At 41.1% G+C, this 26,284-nt stretch overlaps 1 protein-coding gene across 1 annotated transcript in view; it reads left to right on the top strand.

Moving 5' to 3' along the window:
• The window catches only part of LOC311132622 (glucosidase 2 subunit beta-like), a 100,847-nt gene that overhangs the window by 30,536 nt on the left and 44,027 nt on the right, over positions 1-26,284 (top strand). Inside the window, 1 exon segment of the mRNA XM_084165868.1 lies at positions 1,471-1,543. Within this exon segment, the coding sequence (XP_084021994.1) occupies positions 1,471-1,543 (73 nt within the window).

Raw genomic sequence — 26,284 nt, 5'->3', positions numbered from 1 at the left:
TTATTTTTTTATATATATTTTTTTTTTTACAGTGGAACCAAATGTTCTCTCAGCATGACTGACTCATCGCCTGATTGCCCAAGTACTGGGTGAACCCCCACCCTCCTTCCCTCAGCCCCTCCCTCCCCTCAGCCCACCATCCCCTCCCTCCATCCTCCCCTCAGCCCACCCTCCCCTCCCTCAGCCCACCCTCCTCTCCCTCCCTCCCTCACCCTCTCTCCCTCCCTCCACCCTCCCCTCCCTCTATCCTCTCCTCCTCCCTCCACCCTCCCCTCCCTCTATCCTCTCCTCCACCCTCCCCTCCCTCTATCCTCTCCTCCACCCTCCCCTCCCTCTATCCTCTCCTCCCTCATCCTCCCTCTCTCCCTCAGCCCATCCTCCCTCTCTCCCTCAGCACACCCTCCCCTCCCTCTCTCCCTCCCTCCCTCACCCTCTCTCCCTCCCTCCCTCACCCTCTCTCCCTCCCTCCACCCTCCCCTCCCTCTATCCTCATCCTCCCTCTCTCCCTCAGCCCATCCTCCCTCTATCCTCATCCTCCCTCTCTCCCTCAGCCCATCCTCCCTCTCTCCCTCAGCCCATCCTCCCTCTATCCTCATCCTCCCTCTCTCCCTCAGCCCATCCTCCCTCTATCCTCATCCTCCCTCTCTCCCTCAGCCCATCCTCCCTCTCTCCCTCAGCCCATCCTCCCTCTCTCCCTCAGCCCATATTCCCCTCAGCCCATCCTCCCTCACCACCATCCAAACCTGCCTTTCGTCTGTGTTTAGAAATTACAAAACATTAAGAACACCTTCCCAATATTGAGTTGAACCCCTTTTCCCTCAGAACAGCATACATTTGTCGGGGCTTGGACTCTACAAGGTGTCGATAGCGTTCCACAGGGATGCTGGCCCATGTTGACTCCAATGCTTCCCACAGTTGTGTAAAATTGGCTGGATGTCCTTTGGGTGGTGGATCATTCTTGATACACACGGGAAACTGTTGAGTGTGAAAAGCCCAGCAGGGTTGCAGTTCTTGAGACAAACCGGTGCGCCTGGCACCTACTACCATACCCCGTTCAAAGGCACTTCAATATTTTGTCTTGCCCATTCACCCTCTGAATGGGCACACATACACAATCCATGTCTCAGTTGTCTCAAGTCTTAAAAATCCTTCTTTAACATGTCCCCCTACACTGATTGAAGTATATTTAACAAGTGACACCAATAAGGGATCATATCATTCACCTGGTCAGTCTGTCATGGAAAGATTTACTAATGTTTTGTACACTCAGTGTATATTTGATATAGTTAAAGGGGAATTCTACCATCAAATTGAGTTTGAATAAAATTGTTTGTCACTCCATGACTTATTGCCGTTTTCACTGAAGGTGGGATTTCTCGGTTCACAACTGTGCTTATTGTTGTTGATGTAGCCTAGGATGTCATCAGGTGATTCCACAATAACCCAATTGTTATATTGTTGTGTTCACAGGTCCCAGAAGTCACTATAGGACTGAGTCTCCAATCAGCATTTTCAATGAGTTGGACAGCAATAGAGATGGAAGGTATGAACCATACACTCACCTTCCGTTCACCATATACACTCACCAAACATACGTAGGTTACTTGCAGTACTTCCTCTGGAAATATTTGTAGCAGTGGGGGAAACGTTTGCAGAGGTTTCCTTGATTTGGTTCCCACCATTTTTCCCCTACATTTTTATGTAGAAAGACTGAGAAGCTCAGTTCTGGTAACTTTTTAAAAGGACATTCTACTATGAAAATATAATTATGCTGACACCATCTAACATATAATTTCCACCTCCAGAAATGGGCCCATTTACCAAATTACACTACCGGTCAAAAGTTTTAGAACACCTACTCATTCAAGGGTTTTTCTTTATTTTGACTATTTTCTACATTTTAGAATAATAGTGAAGACGTCAAAACTATTAAATAACACATATGGAATCGCGTAGTAACCAAAAAAGTGTGAAACAAATCAAAATATATTATTCTTCAAATTGCCTTGATGACAGCTTTGCGCACTCAAAACTGCCAACTGTATTAAATTTAGATAATCTCTTAACTTTGTCTACCTTCGATTACAATGATTGATGTACCTCTGTCGTAGCGGTCAATAAGAAAAATGGTCAGCTCATAGGCCTCATTCATCTTGGAATGTATATCCTCCTCCCATTCCTTCGTCCCCCAACTCTGTCGGTGTGAGTCATTTGTCTCTGTGAACATCTCCCCCCCTCCCGCTCAACTATCCCACCTTAGATCGTTTGTTCCCCCTCAGCGTCGGGGAAAAGCATTTCATTGCCTTGTTTGCGTTGCATAATCTGCCGCCTCAAAGGCTTCGACAGGTCCGTTTTTCACCGCCACACCCAGCGAGACATCTAACTCCTCTGCCCGCTTTATGGAGAACGGCTACAGTTTTGCTTCCCAGTGAGATATTCATATTTCCTCACAGGCTTGCAGAAAAATCAACTGGATCTCCAAGGAGCCTAACCCCCCCCCCACCATCTCAGCCCTCCTCCACATTGCCCCACTGCCCCCTGAAAGAAATCAATACTGTGCAAGCTAACCAGGCATATTCTCTTTGAGAGGGATGGCCCTGGGATTGTAAACTTAAACATGCTGTAAAACATATGGCCGCATCAGGAGGAAATGCTTGGGCAGCTTTTTTAGCTAGTGGCGCGGTGGCTAATGCATTCCTGAGCCTCTCGATGTACACCATTATTCAGCCTGCGTCCGTCCCCTCCCCATCGCCGATGTTCAGGGAGCACGGCTTTAAAAAAAACACCATTACTAAGCTAAAATATCTGCAGGTGCCGCTTGTTTTTAGTCAGACGTTTATTTCAGTCAATCATTGGGATTCTGGGCCTAGCTCGAGGGGGGTAACTCCAACATGCCCAGGTGCCAATTGCAATTTAGATTTGCTTAGCACATGATGCACCTGATACTAGCATAGTTGTCCACATACTGACTCGAAATAATATGAATATGCACATTGTGGACTCTTGTAAAAAAGGGCTTTCTCTTTTGTCGCTAATTACTCACCCTGAAACACTGCGCTTTTCTTAAACCATTTGATGGGAATACATCATTATATGCAAATTCAGCGATTATTGCACTCCATTTATAAGCTGATCTCATTTGTGTTGTTTATTTATTCCCTTATCATTAATAATTGCTGTTGTTTTGTGAAGAACTTCGATTCCCCTCTGAAATAAATATGAATGTAATTCAAAAAAATGAAGTCTCAGAAGCCGGACTGATTACCATGATAATTCTGTTCCCCACCATAAAGGCTCTCTCTGTAAAAGAAAGGCTTTAGATTCAGAGATTTGTGGTTTTACCGGTTCAAAATGTGCCGTTATGAGTGACGACACGGACCGATTTCAAAAAGTGAATCTGAAAGCAGACATCTTTGTCTGGTTTAGACATGGTAATGCCACATCATATAAGATGACAAAACACGCTTAACGCTGTCTAAATGTTTTCTAAACGTTGTCTTAGCGTTGTCTAAACATGCATCGTATGCTCCTGGGTGGGTTTCTGGTTCTCTGTGTTATATTGCCCTGAGCCTTCATAAGCACCACACACACAAACAAGTCCCAGTGCCAACAGGCTGGCAGTTGACAGCCCAGTGCTGGATTAGCTGGTACCTGTAGTGCTGCTTATAAAAAGTGTCGACCAACTGCTCTAGGAAACCAACCGTCCTGGAGTTTCTCCACGGCACAGTAACAGGTTGTGGTTTTGAACCCCGCTGTCTGTGTGTGTGTGTGTGTGTGTGTGTGTGTGTGTGTGTGTGTGTGTTGTGTCTATGCGTGTTCATTCACACACGGTCACATTTTTTTCCCAAACCTGATTGAACATAACCTCCCATAGTCCCCTGCGATTGGGTCTGAGGCCAGATTGTCAGCAGTATATAACCTGACCTACAACACTATACCCTCCATGTTTCCTTTAGTATATAACCTGACCTACGACACTATACCCTCCATGTTTCCTGTAGTAGATAACCTGACCTACGACACTATACCCTCCATGTTTCCTGCAGTATATAACCTGACCTACGACACTATACCCTCCATGTTTCCTGCAGTATATAACCTGACCTACGATACTATACCCTCCATGTTTCCTGTAGTATATAACCTGACCTACAATACTATACCCTCCATGTTTCCTGTAGTATATAACCTGACCTACAACACTATACCCTCCATGTTTCCTGTAGTATATAACCTGACCTACAACACTATACCCTCCATGTTTCCTGTAGTATATAACCTGACCTACAACACTATACCCTCCATGTTTCCTGTAGTATATAAACCTGACCTACGATACTATACCCTCCATGTTTCCTGTAGTATATAACCTGACCTACGACACTATACCCTCCATGTTTCCTGTAGTATATAACCTGACCTACGATACTATACCCTCCATGTTTCCTGTAGTATATAACCTGACCTACAACACTATACCCTCCATGTTTCCTGTAGTATATAACCTGACCTACAACACTATACCCTCCATGTTTCCTGTAGTATATTAACCTGACCTACGATACTATACCCTCCATGTTTCCTGTAGTATATAACCTGACCTACAATACTATACCCTCCATGTTTCCTGTAGTAGATAACCTGACCTACGACACTATACCCTCCATGTTTCATTTAGTATATAACCTGACCTACGACACTATACCCTCCATGTTTCATTTAGTATATAACCTGCCCTACGACACTATACCCTCCATGTTTCATTTAGTATATAACCTGACCTACAACACTATACCCTCCATGTTTCCTGTAGTATATAACCTGACCTACGATACTATACCCGCCATGTTTCCTTTAGTATATAACCTGACCTACGATACTATACCCTCCATGTTTCCTGTAGTATATAACCTGACCTACGATACTATACCCTCCATGTTTCCTGTAGTATATAACCTGACCTACGATACTATACCCTCCATGTTTCCTGCAGTATATAACCTGACCTACGATACTATACCCTCCATGTTTCCTGCAGAATATAACCTGACCTACGATACTATACCCTCCATGTTTCCTTTAGTATATAACCTGACCTACGATACTATACCCTCCATGTTTCCTGTAGTAGATAACCTGACCTACGACACTATACCCTCCATGTTTCATTTAGTATATAACCTGACCTACGACACTATACCCTCCATGTTTCATTTAGTATATAACCTGACCTACGACACTATACCCTCCATGTTTCATTTAGTATATAACCTGACCTACAACACTATACCCTCCATGTTTCCTATAGTATATAACCTGACCTACGATACTATACCCTCCATGTTTCCTGTAGTATATAACCTGACCTACGATACTATACCCTCCATGTTTCCTGTAGTATATAACCTGACCTACGATACGATACCCTCCATGATTTCTGTAGTATATAACCTGACCTACGATACTATACCCTCCATGTTTCCTGTAGTAGATAACCTGACCTACGATACTATACCCTCCATGTTTCCTGTAGTAGATAACCTGACCTACAATACTATACCCTCCATGTTTCCTTTAGTATATAACCTGACCTACGATACTATACCCTCCATGTTTCCTGTAGTATATAACCTGACCTACGACACTATACCCTCCATGTTTCCTGTAGTATATAACCTGAACTACGACACTATACCCTCCATGTTTCCTGTAGTATATAACCTGACCTACAACACTATACCCTCCATGTTTCCTGTAGTATATAACCTGACCTACGATACTATACCCTCCATGTTTCCTGTAGTAGATAACCTGACCTACGACACTATACCCTCCATGTTTCCTGTAGTATATAACCTGACCTAAAACACTATACCCTCCATGTTTCATTTAGTATATAACCTGACCTACAACACTATACCCTCAATGTTTCCTGTAGTATATAACCTGACCTACAATACTATACCCTCCATGTTTCCTGTAGTATATAACCTGACCTACGACACTATACCCTCCATGTTTCCTGTAGTAGATAACCTGACCTACGACACTATACCCTCCATGTTTCCTGTAGTATATAACCTGACCTACAACACTATACCCTCCATGTTTCCTGTAGTATATAACCTGACCTACGACACTATACCCTCCATGTTTCATTTAATATATAACCTGACCTACAACACTATACCCTCAATGTTTCCTGTAGTATATAACCTGACCTACAATACTATACCCTCCATATTTCCTGTAGTATATAACCTGACCTACGACACTATACCCTCCATGTTTCCTGTAGTAGATAACCTGACCTACAACACTATACCCTCCATGTTTCCTGTAGTATATAACCTGACCTACGACACTATACCCTCCATGTTTCCTGTAGTAGATAACCTGACCTACGATACTATACCCTCCATGTTTCCTGTAGTATATAACCTGACCTACGACACTATACCCTCCATGTTTCCTGTAGTATATAACCTGACCTACAACACTATACCCTCCATGTTTCCTGTAGTATATAAACCTGACCTACAATACTATACCCTCCATGTTTCCTGCAGTATATAACCTGACCTACAACACTATACCCTCCATGTTTCCTTTAGTATATAACCTGACCTACAATACTATACCCTCCATGTTTCCTGCAGTATATAACCTGACCTACAACACTATACCCTCCATGTTTCCTTTAGTATATAACCTGACCTACGACACTATACCCTCCATGTTTCCTGTAGTATATAACCTGACCTACGATACTATACCCTCCATGTTTCCTGTAGTATATAACCTGACCTACGACACTATACCATCCATGTTTCCTTTAGTATATAACCTGACCTACGACACTATACCCTCTATGTTTCCTGCAGTATATAACCTGACCTACGACACTATACCCTCCATGTTTCCTGCAGTATATAACCTGACCTACGATACTATACCCTCCATGTTTCCTGCAGAATATAACCTGACCTACGATACTATACCCTCCATGTTTTCTGAAGTATATAAACCTGACCTACAATACTATACCCTCCATGTTTCCTGTAGTATATAACCTGACCTACGACACTATACCCTCCATGTTTCCTTTAGTATATAACCTGACCTACGATACTATACCCTCCATGTTTCCTTTAGTATATAACCTGACCTACGACACTATACCCTCCATGTTTCCTGTAGTATTTAACCTGACCTACGATACTATACCCTCCATGTTTCCTTTAGTATACAACCTGACCTACGATACTATACCCTCCATGTTTCCTGTAGTATATAACCTGACCTACGACACTATACCCTCCATGTTTCCTTTAGTATATAACCTGACCTACGACACTATACCCTCCATGTTTCCTGTAGTATATAACCTGACCTACGATACTATACCCTCCATGTTTCCTGCAGTATATAACCTGACCTACGACACTATACCCTCCATGTTTCCTGTAGTATATAACCTGACCTACGATACTATACCCTCATGTTTCCTGTAGTAGATAACCTGACCTACGATACTATACCCTCCATGTTTCCTGCAGTATATAACCTGACCTACGATACTATACCCTCCATGTTTCCTGTAGTAGATAACCTGCCCTACGATACTATACCCTCCATGTTTCCTGTAGTAGATAACCTGACCTACAACACTATACCCTCCATGTTTCATTTAGTATATAACCTGACCTACGACACTATACCCTCCATGTTTCATTTAGTATATAACCTGACCTACGACACTATACCCTCCATGTTTCATTTAGTATATAACCTGACCTACAACACTATACCCTCCATGTTTCCTATAGTATATAACCTGACCTACGATACTATACCCTCCATGTTTCCTGTAGTATATAACCTGACCTACGATACTATACCCTCCATGTTTCCTGTAGTATATAACCTGACCTACGATACTATACCCTCCATGTTTTCTGTAGTATATAACCTGACCTACGATACTATACCCTCCATGTTTCCTGTAGTAGATAACCTGACCTACGATACTATACCCTCCATGTTTCCTGTAGTAGATAACCTGACCTATAATGCTATACCCTCCATGTTTCCTTTAGTATATAACCTGACCTACGATACTATACCCTCCATGTTTCCTGTAGTATATAACCTGACCTACGACAATATACCCTCCATGTTTCCTGTAGTATATAACCTGAACTACGACACTATACCCTCCATGTTTCCTTCAGTATATAACCTGACCTACGACACTATACCCTCCATGTTTCCTGTAGTATTTAACCTGACCTACGATACTATACCCTCCATGTTTCCTTTAGTATATAACCTGACCTACGATACTATACCCTCCATGTTTCCTGTAGTATATAACCTGACCTACGACACTATACCCTCCATGTTTCCTTTAGTATATAACCTGACCTACGACACTATACCCTCCATGTTTCCTGTAGTATATAACCTGACCTACGATACTATACCCTCCATGTTTCCTGCAGTATATAACCTGACCTACGACACTATACCCTCCATGTTTCCTGTAGTATATAACCTGACCTACGATACTATACCCTCATGTTTCCTGTAGTAGATAACCTGACCTACGATACTATACCCTCCATGTTTCCTGCAGTATATAACCTGACCTACGATACTATACCCTCCATGTTTCCTGTAGTAGATAACCTGCCCTACGATACTATACCCTCCATGTTTCCTGTAGTAGATAACCTGACCTACAATACTATACCCTCCATGTTTCCTTTAGTATATAGCCTGACCTACGATACTATACCCTCCATGTTTCCTGTAGTATATAACCTGACCTACGACACTATACCCTCCATGTTTCCTTTAGTATATAACCTGACCTACGACACTATACCCTCCATGTTTCCTGTAGTATATAACCTGACCTACGATACTATACCCTCCTAGTTTCCTGTAGTAGATAACCTGACCTACAACACTATACCCTCAATGTTTCCTGTAGTAGATAACCTGACCTACTCTACGACACTATACCCTCCATGTTTCCTGTAGTAGATAACCTGACCTACGACACTATACCCTCCATGTTTCCTGTAGTATATAACCTGACCTACGACACTATACCCTCTATGTTTCCTGTAGTATATAACCTGACCTACAACACTATACCCTCCATGTTTCCTGTAGTATATAACATGACCTACGACACTATACCCTCCATGTTTCCTGTAGTATATAACCTGACCTACAACACTATACCCTCAATGTTTCCTGTAGTATATAACCTGACCTACGATACTATACCCTCCATGTTTCATTTAGTAAATAACCTGACCTACAATACTATACCCTCCATGTTTCCTGTAGTAGATAACCTGACCTACGACACTATACCCTCCATGTTTCCTGTAGTAGATAACCTGACCTACGACACTATACCCTCCATGTTTCCTGTAGTATATAACCTGACCTACAACACCATACCCTCCATGTTTCCTGTAGTATATAACCTGACCTACGACACTATACCCTCCATGTTTCATTTAGTATATAACCTGACCTACAACACTATACCCTCAATGTTTCCTGTAGTAGATAACCTGACCTACGACACTATACCCTCCATGTTTCCTGTAGTATATAACCTGACCTACAACACTATACCCTCCATGTTTCCTGTAGTATATAACCTGACCTACGATACTATACCCTCCATGTTTCCTGTAGTAGATAACCTGACCTACGACACTATACCCTCCATGTTTCCTGTAGTATATAACCTGACCTAAAACACTATACCCTCCATGTTTCATTTAGTATATAACCTGACCTACAACACTATACCCTCAATGTTTCCTGTAGTATATAACCTGACCTACAATACTATACCCTCCATGTTTCCTGTAGTATATAACCTGACCTACGACACTATACCCTCCATGTTTCCTGTAGTAGATAACCTGACCTACGACACTATACCCTCCATGTTTCCTGTAGTATATAACCTGACCTACAACACTATACCCTCCATGTTTCCTGTAGTATATAACCTGACCTACGACACTATACTCTCCATGTTTCATTTAATATATAACCTGACCTACAACACTATACCCTCAATGTTTCCTGTAGTATATAACCTGACCTACAATACTATACCCTCCATATTTCCTGTAGTATATAACCTGACCTTTGACACTATACCCTCCATGTTTCCTGTAGTAGATAACCTGACCTACAACACTATACCCTCCATGTTTCCTGTAGTATATAACCTGACCTACGACACTATACCCTCCATGTTTCCTGTAGTAGATAACCTGACCTACGATACTATACCCTCCATGTTTCCTGTAGTATATAACCTGACCTACGACACTATACCCTCCATGTTTCCTGTAGTATATAACCTGACCTACAACACTATACCCTCCATGTTTCCTGTAGTATATAAACCTGACCTACGATACTATACCCTCCATGTTTCCTGCAGTATATAACCTGACCTACAACACTATACCCTCCATGTTTCCTTTAGTATATAACCTGACCTACAATACTATACCCTCCATGTTTCCTGCAGTATATAACCTGACCTACAACACTATACCCTCCATGTTTCCTTTAGTATATAACCTGACCTACGACACTATACCCTCCATGTTTCCTGTAGTATATAACCTGACCTACGATACTATACCCTCCATGTTTCCTGTAGTATATAACCTGACCTACGACACTATACCATCCATGTTTCCTTTAGTATATAACCTGACCTACGACACTATACCCTCTATGTTTCCTGCAGTATATAACCTGACCTACGACACTATACCCTCCATGTTTCCTGCAGTATATAACCTGACCTACGATACTATACCCTCCATGTTTCCTGCAGAATATAACCTGACCTACGATACTATACCCTCCATGTTTTCTGAAGTATATAAACCTGACCTACAATACTATACCCTCCATGTTTCCTGTAGTATATAACCTGACCTACGACACTATACCCTCCATGTTTCCTTTAGTATATAACCTGACCTACGATACTATACCCTCCATGTTTCCTTTAGTATATAACCTGACCTACGATACTATACCCTCCATGTTTCCTGTAGTAGATAACCTGACCTACGACACTATACCCTCCATGTTTCATTTAGTATATAACCTGACCTACGACACTATACCCTCCATGTTTCATTTAGTATATAACCTGACCTACGACACTATACCCTCCATGTTTCATTTAGTATATAACCTGACCTACAACACTATACCCTCCATGTTTCCTATAGTATATAACCTGACCTACGATACTATACCCTCCATGTTTCCTGTAGTATATAACCTGACCTACGATACTATACCCTCCATGTTTCCTGTAGTATATAACCTGACCTACGATACGATACCCTCCATGATTTCTGTAGTATATAACCTGACCTACGATACTATACCCTCCATGTTTCCTGTAGTAGATAACCTGACCTACGATACTATACCCTCCATGTTTCCTGTAGTAGATAACCTGACCTACAATACTATACCCTCCATGTTTCCTTTAGTATATAACCTGACCTACGATACTATACCCTCCATGTTTCCTGTAGTATATAACCTGACCTACGACACTATACCCTCCATGTTTCCTGTAGTATATAACCTGAACTACGACACTATACCCTCCATGTTTCCTTTAGTATATAACCTGACCTACGACACTATACCCTCCATGTTTCCTGTAGTATTTAACCTGACCTACGATACTATACCCTCCATGTTTCCTTTAGTATACAACCTGACCTACGATACTATACCCTCCATGTTTCCTGTAGTATATAACCTGACCTACGACACTATACCCTCCATGTTTCCTTTAGTATATAACCTGACCTACGACACTATACCCTCCATGTTTCCTGTAGTATATAACCTGACCTACGATACTATACCCTCCATGTTTCCTGCAGTATATAACCTGACCTACGACACTATACCCTCCATGTTTCCTGTAGTATATAACCTGACCTACGATACTATACCCTCATGTTTCCTGTAGTAGATAACCTGACCTACGATACTATACCCTCCATGTTTCCTGCAGTATATAACCTGACCTACGATACTATACCCTCCATGTTTCCTGTAGTAGATAACCTGCCCTACGATACTATACCCTCCATGTTTCCTGTAGTAGATAACCTGACCTACAATACTATACCCTCCATGTTTCATTTAGTATATAACCTGACCTACGACACTATACCCTCCATGTTTCATTTAGTATATAACCTGACCTACGACACTATACCCTCCATGTTTCATTTAGTATATAACCTGACCTACAACACTATACCCTCCATGTTTCCTATAGTATATAACCTGACCTACGATACTATACCCTCCATGTTTCCTGTAGTATATAACCTGACCTACGATACTATACCCTCCATGTTTCCTGTAGTATATAACCTGACCTACGATACTATACCCTCCATGTTTTCTGTAGTATATAACCTGACCTACGATACTATACCCTCCATGTTTCCTGTAGTAGATAACCTGACCTACGATACTATACCCTCCATGTTTCCTGTAGTAGATAACCTGACCTACAATGCTATACCCTCCATGTTTCCTTTAGTATATAACCTGACCTACGATACTATACCCTCCATGTTTCCTGTAGTATAAAACCTGACCTACGACAATATACCCTCCATGTTTCCTGTAGTATATAACCTGAACTACGACACTATACCCTCCATGTTTCCTTTAGTATATAACCTGACCTACGACACTATACCCTCCATGTTTCCTGTAGTATTTAACCTGACCTACGATACTATACCCTCCATGTTTCCTTTAGTATATAACCTGACCTACGATACTATACCCTCCATGTTTCCTGTAGTATATAACCTGACCTACGACACTATACCCTCCATGTTTCCTTTAGTATATAACCTGACCTACGACACTATACCCTCCATGTTTCCTGTAGTATATAACCTGACCTACGATACTATACCCTCCATGTTTCCTGCAGTATATAACCTGACCTACGACACTATACCCTCCATGTTTCCTGTAGTATATAACCTGACCTACGATACTATACCCTCATGTTTCCTGTAGTAGATAACCTGACCTACGATACTATACCCTCCATGTTTCCTGCAGTATATAACCTGACCTACGATACTATACCCTCCATGTTTCCTGTAGTAGATAACCTGCCCTACGATACTATACCCTCCATGTTTCCTGTAGTAGATAACCTGACCTACAATACTATACCCTCCATGTTTCCTTTAGTATATAGCCTGACCTACGATACTATACCCTCCATGTTTCCTGTAGTATATAACCTGACCTACGACACTATACCCTCCATGTTTCCTTTAGTATATAACCTGACCTACGACACTATACCCTCCATGTTTCCTGTAGTATATAACCTGACCTACGATACTATACCCTCCATGTTTCCTGTAGTAGATAACCTGACCTACGATACTATACCCTCCATGTTTCCTGCAGTATATAACCTGACCTACGATACTATACCCTCCATGTTTCCTTTAGTTTATAACCTGACCTACGATACTATACCCTCCATGTTTCCTTTAGTATATAACCTGACCTACGATACTATACCCTCCATGTTTCCTTTAGTATATAACCTGACCTACGACACTATACCCTCCATGTTTCCTGTAGTATATAACCTGACCTACGATACTATACCCTCCTAGTTTCCTGTAGTAGATAACCTGACCTACAACACTATACCCTCAATGTTTCCTGTAGTAGATAACCTGACCTACTCTACGACACTATACCCTCCATGTTTCCTGTAGTAGATAACCTGACCTACGACACTATACCCTCCATGTTTCCTGTAGTAGATAACCTGACCTACGACACTATACCCTCTATGTTTCCTGTAGTATATAACCTGACCTACAACACTATACCCTCCATGTTTCCTGTAGTATATAACATGACCTACGACACTATACCCTCCATGTTTCCTGTAGTATATAACCTGACCTACGACACTATACCCTCCATGTTTCCTTTAGTATATAACCTGACCTACGACACTATACCCTCCATGTTTCCTGTAGTATATAACCTGACCTACGATACTATACCCTCCATGTTTCCTGCAGTATATAACCTGACCTACGACACTATACCCTCCATGTTTCCTGTAGTATATAACCTGACCTACGATACTATACCCTCATGTTTCCTGTAGTAGATAACCTGACCTACGATACTATACCCTCCATGTTTCCTGCAGTATATAACCTGACCTACGATACTATACCCTCCATGTTTCCTGTAGTAGATAACCTGCCCTACGATACTATACCCTCCATGTTTCCTGTAGTAGATAACCTGACCTACAATACTATACCCTCCATGTTTCCTTTAGTATATAGCCTGACCTACGATACTATACCCTCCATGTTTCCTGTAGTATATAACCTGACCTACGACACTATACCCTCCATGTTTCCTTTAGTATATAACCTGACCTACGACACTATACCCTCCATGTTTCCTGTAGTATATAACCTGACCTACGATACTATACCCTCCATGTTTCCTGTAGTAGATAACCTGACCTACGATACTATACCCTCCATGTTTCCTGCAGTATATAACCTGACCTACGATACTATACCCTCCATGTTTCCTTTAGTTTATAACCTGACCTACGATACTATACCCTCCATGTTTCCTTTAGTATATAACCTGACCTACGATACTATACCCTCCATGTTTCCTTTAGTATATAACCTGACCTACGACACTATACCCTCCATGTTTCCTGTAGTATATAACCTGACCTACGATACTATACCCTCCTAGTTTCCTGTAGTAGATAACCTGACCTACAACACTATACCCTCAATGTTTCCTGTAGTAGATAACCTGACCTACTCTACGACACTATACCCTCCATGTTTCCTGTAGTAGATAACCTGACCTACGACACTATACCCTCCATGTTTCCTGTAGTATATAACCTGACCTACGACACTATACCCTCTATGTTTCCTGTAGTATATAACCTGACCTACAACACTATACCCTCCATGTTTCCTGTAGTATATAACATGACCTACGACACTATACCCTCCATGTTTCCTGTAGTATATAACCTGACCTACAACACTATACCCTCAATGTTTCCTGTAGTATATAACCTGACCTACGATACTATACCCTCCATGTTTCATTTAGTAAATAACCTGACCTACAATACTATACCCTCCATGTTTCCTGTAGTAGATAACCTGACCTACGACACTATACCCTCCATGTTTCCTGTAGTAGATAACCTGACCTACGACACTATACCCTCCATGTTTCCTGTAGTATATAACCTGACCTACAACACCATACCCTCCATGTTTCCTGTAGTATATAACCTGACCTACGACACTATACCCTCCATGTTTCATTTAGTATATAACCTGACCTACAACACTATACCCTCAATGTTTCCTGTAGTAGATAACCTGACCTACGACACTATACCCTCCATGTTTCCTGTAGTATATAACCTGACCTACAACACTATACCCTCCATGTTTCCTGTAGTATATAACCTGACCTACGATACTATACCCTCCATGTTTCCTGTAGTAGATAACCTGACCTACGACACTATACCCTCCATGTTTCCTGTAGTATATAACCTGACCTAAAACACTATACCCTCCATGTTTCATTTAGTATATAACCTGACCTACAACACTATACCCTCAATGTTTCCTGTAGTATATAACCTGACCTACAATACTATACCCTCCATGTTTCCTGTAGTATATAACCTGACCTACGACACTATACCCTCCATGTTTCCTGTAGTAGATAACCTGACCTACGACACTATACCCTCCATGTTTCCTGTAGTATATAACCTGACCTACAACACTATACCCTCCATGTTTCCTGTAGTATATAACCTGACCTACGACACTATACTCTCCATGTTTCATTTAATATATAACCTTACCTACAACACTATACCCTCAATGTTTCCTGTAGTATATAACCTGACCTACAATACTATACCCTCCATATTTCCTGTAGTATATAACCTGACCTACGACACTATACCCTCCATGTTTCCTGTAGTAGATAACCTGACCTACAACACTATACCCTCCATGTTTCCTGTAGTATATAACCTGACCTACGACACTATACCCTCCATGTTTCCTGTAGTAGATAACCTGACCTACGATACTATACCCTCCATGTTTCCTGTAGTATATAACCTGACCTACGACACTATACCCTCCATGTTTCCTGTAGTATATAACCTGACCTACAACACTATACCCTCCATGTTTCCTGTAGTATATAAACCTGACCTACGATACTATACCCTCCATGTTTCCTGCAGTATATAACCTGACCTACAACACTATACCCTCCATGTTTCCTTTAGTATATAACCTGACCTACAATACTATACCCTCCATGTTTCCTGCAGTATATAACCTGACCTACAACACTATACCCTCCATGTTTCCTTTAGTATATAACCTGACCTACGACACTATACCCTCCATGTTTCCTGTAGTATATAACCTGACCTACGATACTATACCCTCCATGTTTCCTGTAGTATATAACCTGACCTACGACACTATACCATCCATGTTTCCTTTAGTATATAACCTGACCTACGACACTATACCCTCTATGTTTCCTGCAGTATATAACCTGACCTACGACACTATACCCTCCATGTTTCCTGCAGTATATAACCTGACCTACGATACTATACCCTCCATGTTTCCTGCAGAATATAACCTGACCTACGATACTATACCCTCCATGTTTTCTGAAGTATATAAACCTGACCTACAATACTATACCCTCCATGTTTCCTGTAGTATATAACCTGACCTACGACACTATACCCTCCATGTTTCCTTTAGTATATAACCTGACCTACGATACTATACCCTCCATGTTTCCTTTAGTATATAACCTGACCTACGATACTATACCCTCCATGTTTCCTGTAGTAGATAACCTGACCTACGACACTATACCCTCCATGTTTCATTTAGTATATAACCTGACCTACGACACTATACCCTCCATGTTTCATTTAGTATATAACCTGACCTACGACACTATACCCTCCATGTTTCATTTAGTATATAACCTGACCTACAACACTATACCCTCCATGTTTCCTATAGTATATAACCTGACCTACGATACTATACCCTCCATGTTTCCTGTAGTATATAACCTGACCTACGATACTATACCCTCCATGTTTCCTGTAGTATATAACCTGACCTACGATACGATACCCTCCATGATTTCTGTAGTATATAACCTGACCTACGATACTATACCCTCCATGTTTCCTGTAGTAGATAACCTGACCTACGATACTATACCCTCCATGTTTCCTGTAGTAGATAACCTGACCTACAATACTATACCCTCCATGTTTCCTTTAGTATATAACCTGACCTACGATACTATACCCTCCATGTTTCCTGTAGTATATAACCTGACCTACGACACTATACCCTCCATGTTTCCTGTAGTATATAACCTGAACTACGACACTATACCCTCCATGTTTCCTTTAGTATATAACCTGACCTACGACACTATACCCTCCATGTTTCCTGTAGTATTTAACCTGACCTACGATACTATACCCTCCATGTTTCCTTTAGTATACAACCTGACCTACGATACTATACCCTCCATGTTTCCTGTAGTATATAACCTGACCTACGACACTATACCCTCCATGTTTCCTTTAGTATATAACCTGACCTACGACACTATACCCTCCATGTTTCCTGTAGTATATAACCTGACCTACGATACTATACCCTCCATGTTTCCTGCAGTATATAACCTGACCTACGACACTATACCCTCCATGTTTCCTATAGTATATAACCTGACCTACGATACTATACCCTCATGTTTCCTGTAGTAGATAACCTGACCTACGATACTATACCCTCCATGTTTCCTGCAGTATATAACCTGACCTACGATACTATACCCTCCATGTTTCCTGTAGTAGATAACCTGCCCTACGATACTATACCCTCCATGTTTCCTGTAGTAGATAACCTGACCTACAATACTATACCCTCCATGTTTCATTTAGTATATAACCTGACCTACGACACTATACCATCCATGTTTCATTTAGTATATAACCTGACCTACGACACTATACCCTCCATGTTTCATTTAGTATATAACCTGACCTACAACACTATACCCTCCATGTTTCCTATAGTATATAACCTGACCTACGATACTATACCCTCCATGTTTCCTGTAGTATATAACCTGACCTACGATACTATACCCTCCATGTTTCCTGTAGTATATAACCTGACCTACGATACTATACCCTCCATGTTTTCTGTAGTATATAACCTGACCTACGATACTATACCCTCCATGTTTCCTGTAGTAGATAACCTGACCTACGATACTATACCCTCCATGTTTCCTGTAGTAGATAACCTGACCTACAATGCTATACCCTCCATGTTTCCTTTAGTATATAACCTGACCTACGATACTATACCCTCCATGTTTCCTGTAGTATAAAACCTGACCTACGACAATATACCCTCCATGTTTCCTGTAGTATATAACCTGAACTACGACACTATACCCTCCATGTTTCCTTTAGTATATAACCTGACCTACGACACTATACCCTCCATGTTTCCTGTAGTATTTAACCTGACCTACGATACTATACCCTCCATGTTTCCTTTAGTATATAACCTGACCTACGATACTATACCCTCCATGTTTCCTGTAGTATATAACCTGACCTACGACACTATACCCTCCATGTTTCCTTTAGTATATAACCTGACCTACGACACTATACCCTCCATGTTTCCTGTAGTATATAACCTGACCTACGATACTATACCCTCCATGTTTCCTGCAGTATATAACCTGACCTACGACACTATACCCTCCATGTTTCCTGTAGTATATAACCTGACCTACGATACTATACCCTCATGTTTCCTGTAGTAGATAACCTGACCTACGATACTATACCCTCCATGTTTCCTGCAGTATATAACCTGACCTACGATACTATACCCTCCATGTTTCCTGTAGTAGATAACCTGCCCTACGATACTATACCCTCCATGTTTCCTGTAGTAGATAACCTGACCTACAATACTATACCCTCCATGTTTCCTTTAGTATATAGCCTGACCTACGATACTATACCCTCCATGTTTCCTGTAGTATATAACCTGACCTACGACACTATACCCTCCATGTTTCCTTTAGTATATAACCTGACCTACGACACTATACCCTCCATGTTTCCTGTAGTATATAACCTGACCTACGATACTATACCCTCCATGTTTCCTGTAGTAGATAACCTGACCTACGATACTATACCCTCCATGTTTCCTGCAGTATATAACCTGACCTACGATACTATACCCTCCATGTTTCCTTTAGTTTATAACCTGACCTACGATACTATACCCTCCATGTTTCCTTTAGTATATAACCTGACCTACGATACTATACCCTCCATGTTTCCTTTAGTATATAACCTGACCTACGACACTATACCCTCCATGTTTCCTGTAGTATATAACCTGACCTACGATACTATACCCTCCTAGTTTCCTGTAGTAGATAACCTGACCTACAACACTATACCCTCAATGTTTCCTGTAGTAGATAACCTGACCTACTCTACGACACTATACCCTCCATGTTTCCTGTAGTAGATAACCTGACCTACGACACTATACCCTCCATGTTTCCTGTAGTAGATAACCTGACCTACGACACTATACCCTCTATGTTTCCTGTAGTATATAACCTGACCTACAACACTATACCCTCCATGTTTCCTGTAGTATATAACATGACCTACGACACTATACCCTCCATGTTTCCTGTAGTATATAACCTGACCTACAACACTATACCCTCAATGTTTCCTGTAGTATATAACCTGACCTACGATACTATACCCTCCATGTTTCATTTAGTAAATAACCTGACCTACAATACTATACCCTCCATGTTTCCTGTAGTAGATAACCTGACCTACGACACTATACCCTCCATGTTTCATTTAGTATATAACTTGACCTACGACACTATACCCTCTATGTTTCCTGTAGTATATAACCTGACCTACGACACTATACCCTCCATGTTTCATTTAGTATATAACCTGACCTACGACACTATACCCTCCATGTTTCCTGTAGTAGATAACCTGACCTACGATACTATACCCTCCATGTTTCCTGTAGTATATAACCTGACCTACAACACTATACCCTCCATGTTTCCTGTAGTATATAACCTGACCTACGATACTATACCCTCCATGTTTCCTGTAGTAGATAACCTGACCTACGACACTATACCCTCCATGTTTCATTTAGTATATAACCTGACCTACGACACTATACCCTCTATGTTTCCTGTAGTATATAACCTGACCTACGACACTATACCCTCCATGTTTCCTTTAGTATATAACCTGACCTACGACACTATACCCTCCATGTTTCCTGTAGTATATAACCTGACCTACGACACTATACCCTCCATGTTTCCTGTAGTATATAACCTGACCTACAACACTATACCCTCCATGTTTCCTGTAGTAGATAACCTGACCTACGACACTATACCCTCCATGTTTCCTGTAGTATATAACCTGACCTACAACACTATACCCTCCATGTTTCCTGTAGTATATAACCTGACCTACAACACTATACCCTCCATGTTTCCTGTAGTATATAACCTGACCTACGACACTATACCCTCCATGTTTCCTGCAGTATATAACCTGACCTACGATACTATACCCTCCATGTTTCCTGTAGTAGATATCCTGACCTACAACACTATACCCTCAATGTTTCCTGTAGTATATAACCTGACCTACAATACTATACCCTCCATGTTTCCTGTAGTATATAACCTGACCTACGACACTATACCCTCCATGTTTCTTGTAGTAGATAACCTGACCTACGACACTATACCCTCCATGTTTCCTGTAGTATATAACCTGACCTACAACACCATACCCTCCATGTTTCCTGTAGTATATAACCTGACCTACGACACTATACCCTCCATGTTTCATTTAGTATATAACCTGACCTACAACACTATACCCTCAATGTTTCCTGTAGTAGATAACCTGACCTACGACACTATACCCTCCATGTTTCCTGTAGTATATAACCTGACCTACAACACTATACCCTCCATGTTTCCTGTAGTATATAACCTGACCTACGATACTATACCCTCCATGTTTCCTGTAGTAGATAACCTGACCTACGACACTATACCCTCCATGTTTCCTGTAGTATATAACCTGACCTAAAACACTATACCCTCCATGTTTCATTTAGTATATAACCTGACCTACAACACTATACCCTCAATGTTTAATGTAGTATATAACCTGACCTACAATACTATACCCTCCATGTTTCCTGTAGTATATAACCTGACCTACGACACTATACCCTCCATGTTTCCTGTAGTAGATAACCTGACCTACGACACTATACCCTCCATGTTTCCTGTAGTATATAACCTGACCTACAACACTATACCCTCCATGTTTCCTGTAGTATATAACCTGACCTACGACACTATACCCTCCATGTTTCATTTAATATATAACCTGACCTACAACACTATACCCTCAATGTTTCCTGTAGTATATAACCTGACCTACAATACTATACCCTCCATATTTCCTGTAGTATATAACCTGACCTACGACACTATACCCTCCATGTTTCCTGTAGTAGATAACCTGACCTACAACACTATACCCTCCATGTTTCCTGTAGTATATAACCTGACCTACGACACTATACCCTCCATGTTTCCTGTAGTAGATAACCTGACCTACGATACTATACCCTCCATGTTTCCTGTAGTATATAACCTGACCTACGACACTATACCCTCCATGTTTCCTGTAGTATATAACCTGACCTACAACACTATACCCTCCATGTTTCCTGTAGTATATAAACCTGACCTACGATACTATACCCTCCATGTTTCCTGCAGTATATAACCTGACCTACAACACTATACCCTCCATGTTTCCTTTAGTATATAACCTGACCTACAATACTATACCCTCCATGTTTCCTGCAGTATATAACCTGACCTACAACACTATACCCTCCATGTTTCCTTTAGTATATAACCTGACCTACGACACTATACCCTCCATGTTTCCTGTAGTATATAACCTGACCTACGATACTATACCCTCCATGTTTCCTGTAGTATATAACCTGACCTACGACACTATACCATCCATGTTTCCTTTAGTATATAACCTGACCTACGACACTATACCCTCTATGTTTCCTGCAGTATATAACCTGACCTACGACACTATACCCTCCATGTTTCCTTTAGTTTATAACCTGACCTACGATACTATACCCTCCATGTTTCCTTTAGTATATAACCTGACCTACGATACTATACCCTCCATGTTTCCTTTAGTATATAACCTGACCTACGACACTATACCCTCCATGTTTCCTGTAGTATATAACCTGACCTACGATACTATACCCTCCTAGTTTCCTGTAGTAGATAACCTGACCTACAACACTATACCCTCAATGTTTCCTGTAGTAGATAACCTGACCTACTCTACGACACTATACCCTCCATGTTTCCTGTAGTAGATAACCTGACCTACGACACTATACCCTCCATGTTTCCTGTAGTATATAACCTGACCTACGACACTATACCCTCTATGTTTCCTGTAGTATATAACCTGACCTACAACACTATACCCTCCATGTTTCCTGTAGTATATAACATGACCTACGACACTATACCCTCCATGTTTCCTGTAGTATATAACCTGACCTACAACACTATACCCTCAATGTTTCCTGTAGTATATAACCTGACCTACGATACTATACCCTCCATGTTTCATTTAGTAAATAACCTGACCTACAATACTATACCCTCCATGTTTCCTGTAGTAGATAACCTGACCTACGACACTATACCCTCCATGTTTCCTGTAGTAGATAACCTGACCTACGACACTATACCCTCCATGTTTCCTGTAGTATATAACCTGACCTACAACACCATACCCTCCATGTTTCCTGTAGTATATAACCTGACCTACGACACTATACCCTCCATGTTTCATTTAGTATATAACCTGACCTACAACACTATACCCTCAATGTTTCCTGTAGTAGATAACCTGACCTACGACACTATACTCTCCATGTTTCCTGTAGTATATAACCTGACCTACAACACTATACCCTCCATGTTTCCTGTAGTATATAACCTGACCTACGATACTATACCCTCCATGTTTCCTGTAGTAGATAACCTGACCTACGACACTATACCCTCCATGTTTCCTGTAGTATATAACCTGACCTAAAACACTATACCCTCCATGTTTCATTTAGTATATAACCTGACCTACAACACTATACCCTCAATGTTTCCTGTAGTATATAACCTGACCTACAATACTATACCCTCCATGTTTCCTGTAGTATATAACCTGACCTACGACACTATACCCTCCATGTTTCCTGTAGTAGATAACCTGACCTACGACACTATACCCTCCATGTTTCATTTAGTATATAACCTGACCTACAACACTATACCCTCCATGTTTCCTATAGTATATAACCTGACCTACGATACTATACCCTCCATGTTTCCTGTAGTATATAACCTGACCTACGATACTATACCCTCCATGTTTCCTGTAGTATATAACCTGACCTACGATACTATACCCTCCATGTTTTCTGTAGTATATAACCTGACCTACGATACTATACCCTCCATGTTTCCTGTAGTAGATAACCTGACCTACGATACTATACCCTCCATGTTTCCTGTAGTAGATAACCTGACCTACAATGCTATACCCTCCATGTTTCCTTTAGTATATAACCTGACCTACGATACTATACCCTCCATGTTTCCTGTAGTATAAAACCTGACCTACGACAATATACCCTCCATGTTTCCTTTAGTATATAACCTGACCTACGATACTATACCCTCCATGTTTCCTGTAGTAGATAACCTGACCTACAATGCTATACCCTCCATGTTTCCTTTAGTATATAACCTGACCTACGATACTATACCCTCCATGTTTCCTGTAGTATTTAACCTGACCTACGATACTATACCCTCCATGTTTCCTTTAGTATATAACCTGACCTACGATACTATACCCTCCATGTTTCCTGTAGTATATAACCTGACCTACGACACTATACCCTCCATGTTTCCTTTAGTATATAACCTGACCTACGACACTATACCCTCCATGTTTCCTGTAGTATATAACCTGACCTACGACACTATACCCTCCATGTTTCCTGCAGTATATAACCTGACCTACGACACTATACCCTCCATGTTTCCTGTAGTATATAACCTGACCTACGATACTATACCCTCATGTTTCCTGTAGTAGATAACCTGACCTACGATACTATACCCTCCATGTTTCCTGCAGTATATAACCTGACCTACGATACTATACCCTCCATGTTTCCTGTAGTAGATAACCTGCCCTACGATACTATACCCTCCATGTTTCCTGTAGTAGATAACCTGACCTACAATACTATACCCTCCATGTTTCCTTTAGTATATAGCCTGACCTACGATACTATACCCTCCATGTTTCCTGTAGTATATAACCTGACCTACGACACTATACCCTCCATGTTTCCTTTAGTATATAACCTGACCTACGACACTATACCCTCCATGTTTCCTGTAGTATATAACCTGACCTACGATACTATACCCTCCATGTTTCCTGTAGTAGATAACCTGACCTACGATACTATACCCTCCATGTTTCCTGCAGTATATAACCTGACCTACGATACTATACCCTCCATGTTTCCTTTAGTTTATAACCTGACCTACGATACTATACCCTCCATGTTTCCTTTAGTATATAACCTGACCTACGATACTATACCCTCCATGTTTCCTTTAGTATATAACCTGACCTACGACACTATACCCTCCATGTTTCCTGTAGTATATAACCTGACCTACGATACTATACCCTCCTAGTTTCCTGTAGTAGATAACCTGACCTACAACACTATACCCTCAATGTTTCCTGTAGTAGATAACCTGACCTACTCTACGACACTATACCCTCCATGTTTCCTGTAGTAGATAACCTGACCTACGACACTATACCCTCCATGTTTCCTGTAGTAGATAACCTGACCTACGACACTATACCCTCTATGTTTCCTGTAGTATATAACCTGACCTACAACACTATACCCTCCATGTTTCCTGTAGTATATAACATGACCTACGACACTATACCCTCCATGTTTCCTGTAGTATATAACCTGACCTACAACACTATACCCTCAATGTTTCCTGTAGTATATAACCTGACCTACGATACTATACCCTCCATGTTTCATTTAGTAAATAACCTGACCTACAATACTATACCCTCCATGTTTCCTGTAGTAGATAACCTGACCTACGACACTATACCCTCCATGTTTCATTTAGTATATAACTTGACCTACGACACTATACCCTCTATGTTTCCTGTAGTATATAACCTGACCTACGACACTATACCCTCCATGTTTCATTTAGTATATAACCTGACCTACGACACTATACCCTCCATGTTTCCTGTAGTAGATAACCTGACCTACGACACTATACCCTCCATGTTTCCTGTAGTAGATAACCTGACCTACGACACTATACCCTCCATGTTTCCTGTAGTATATAACCTGACCTACAACACTATACCCTCCATGTTTCCTGTAGTATATAACCTGACCTACGATACTATACCCTCCATGTTTCCTGTAGTAGATAACCTGACCTACGACACTATACCCTCCATGTTTCATTTAGTATATAACCTGACCTACGACACTATACCCTCTATGTTTCCTGTAGTATATAACCTGACCTACGACACTATACCCTCCATGTTTCCTTTAGTATATAACCTGACCTACGACACTATACCCTCCATGTTTCCTGTAGTATATAACCTGACCTACGACACTATACCCTCCATGTTTCCTGTAGTATATAACCTGACCTACAACACTATACCCTCCATGTTTCCTGTAGTAGATAACCTGACCTACGACAC

The sequence above is a fragment of the Coregonus lavaretus genome, assembly GCF_964263955.1.
Source record: "Coregonus lavaretus genome assembly, chromosome: 7".
Lineage (NCBI taxonomy): Eukaryota > Metazoa > Chordata > Actinopteri > Salmoniformes > Salmonidae > Coregonus > Coregonus lavaretus.
This window is presented reverse-complemented; position numbering and strand designations above follow the sequence as displayed.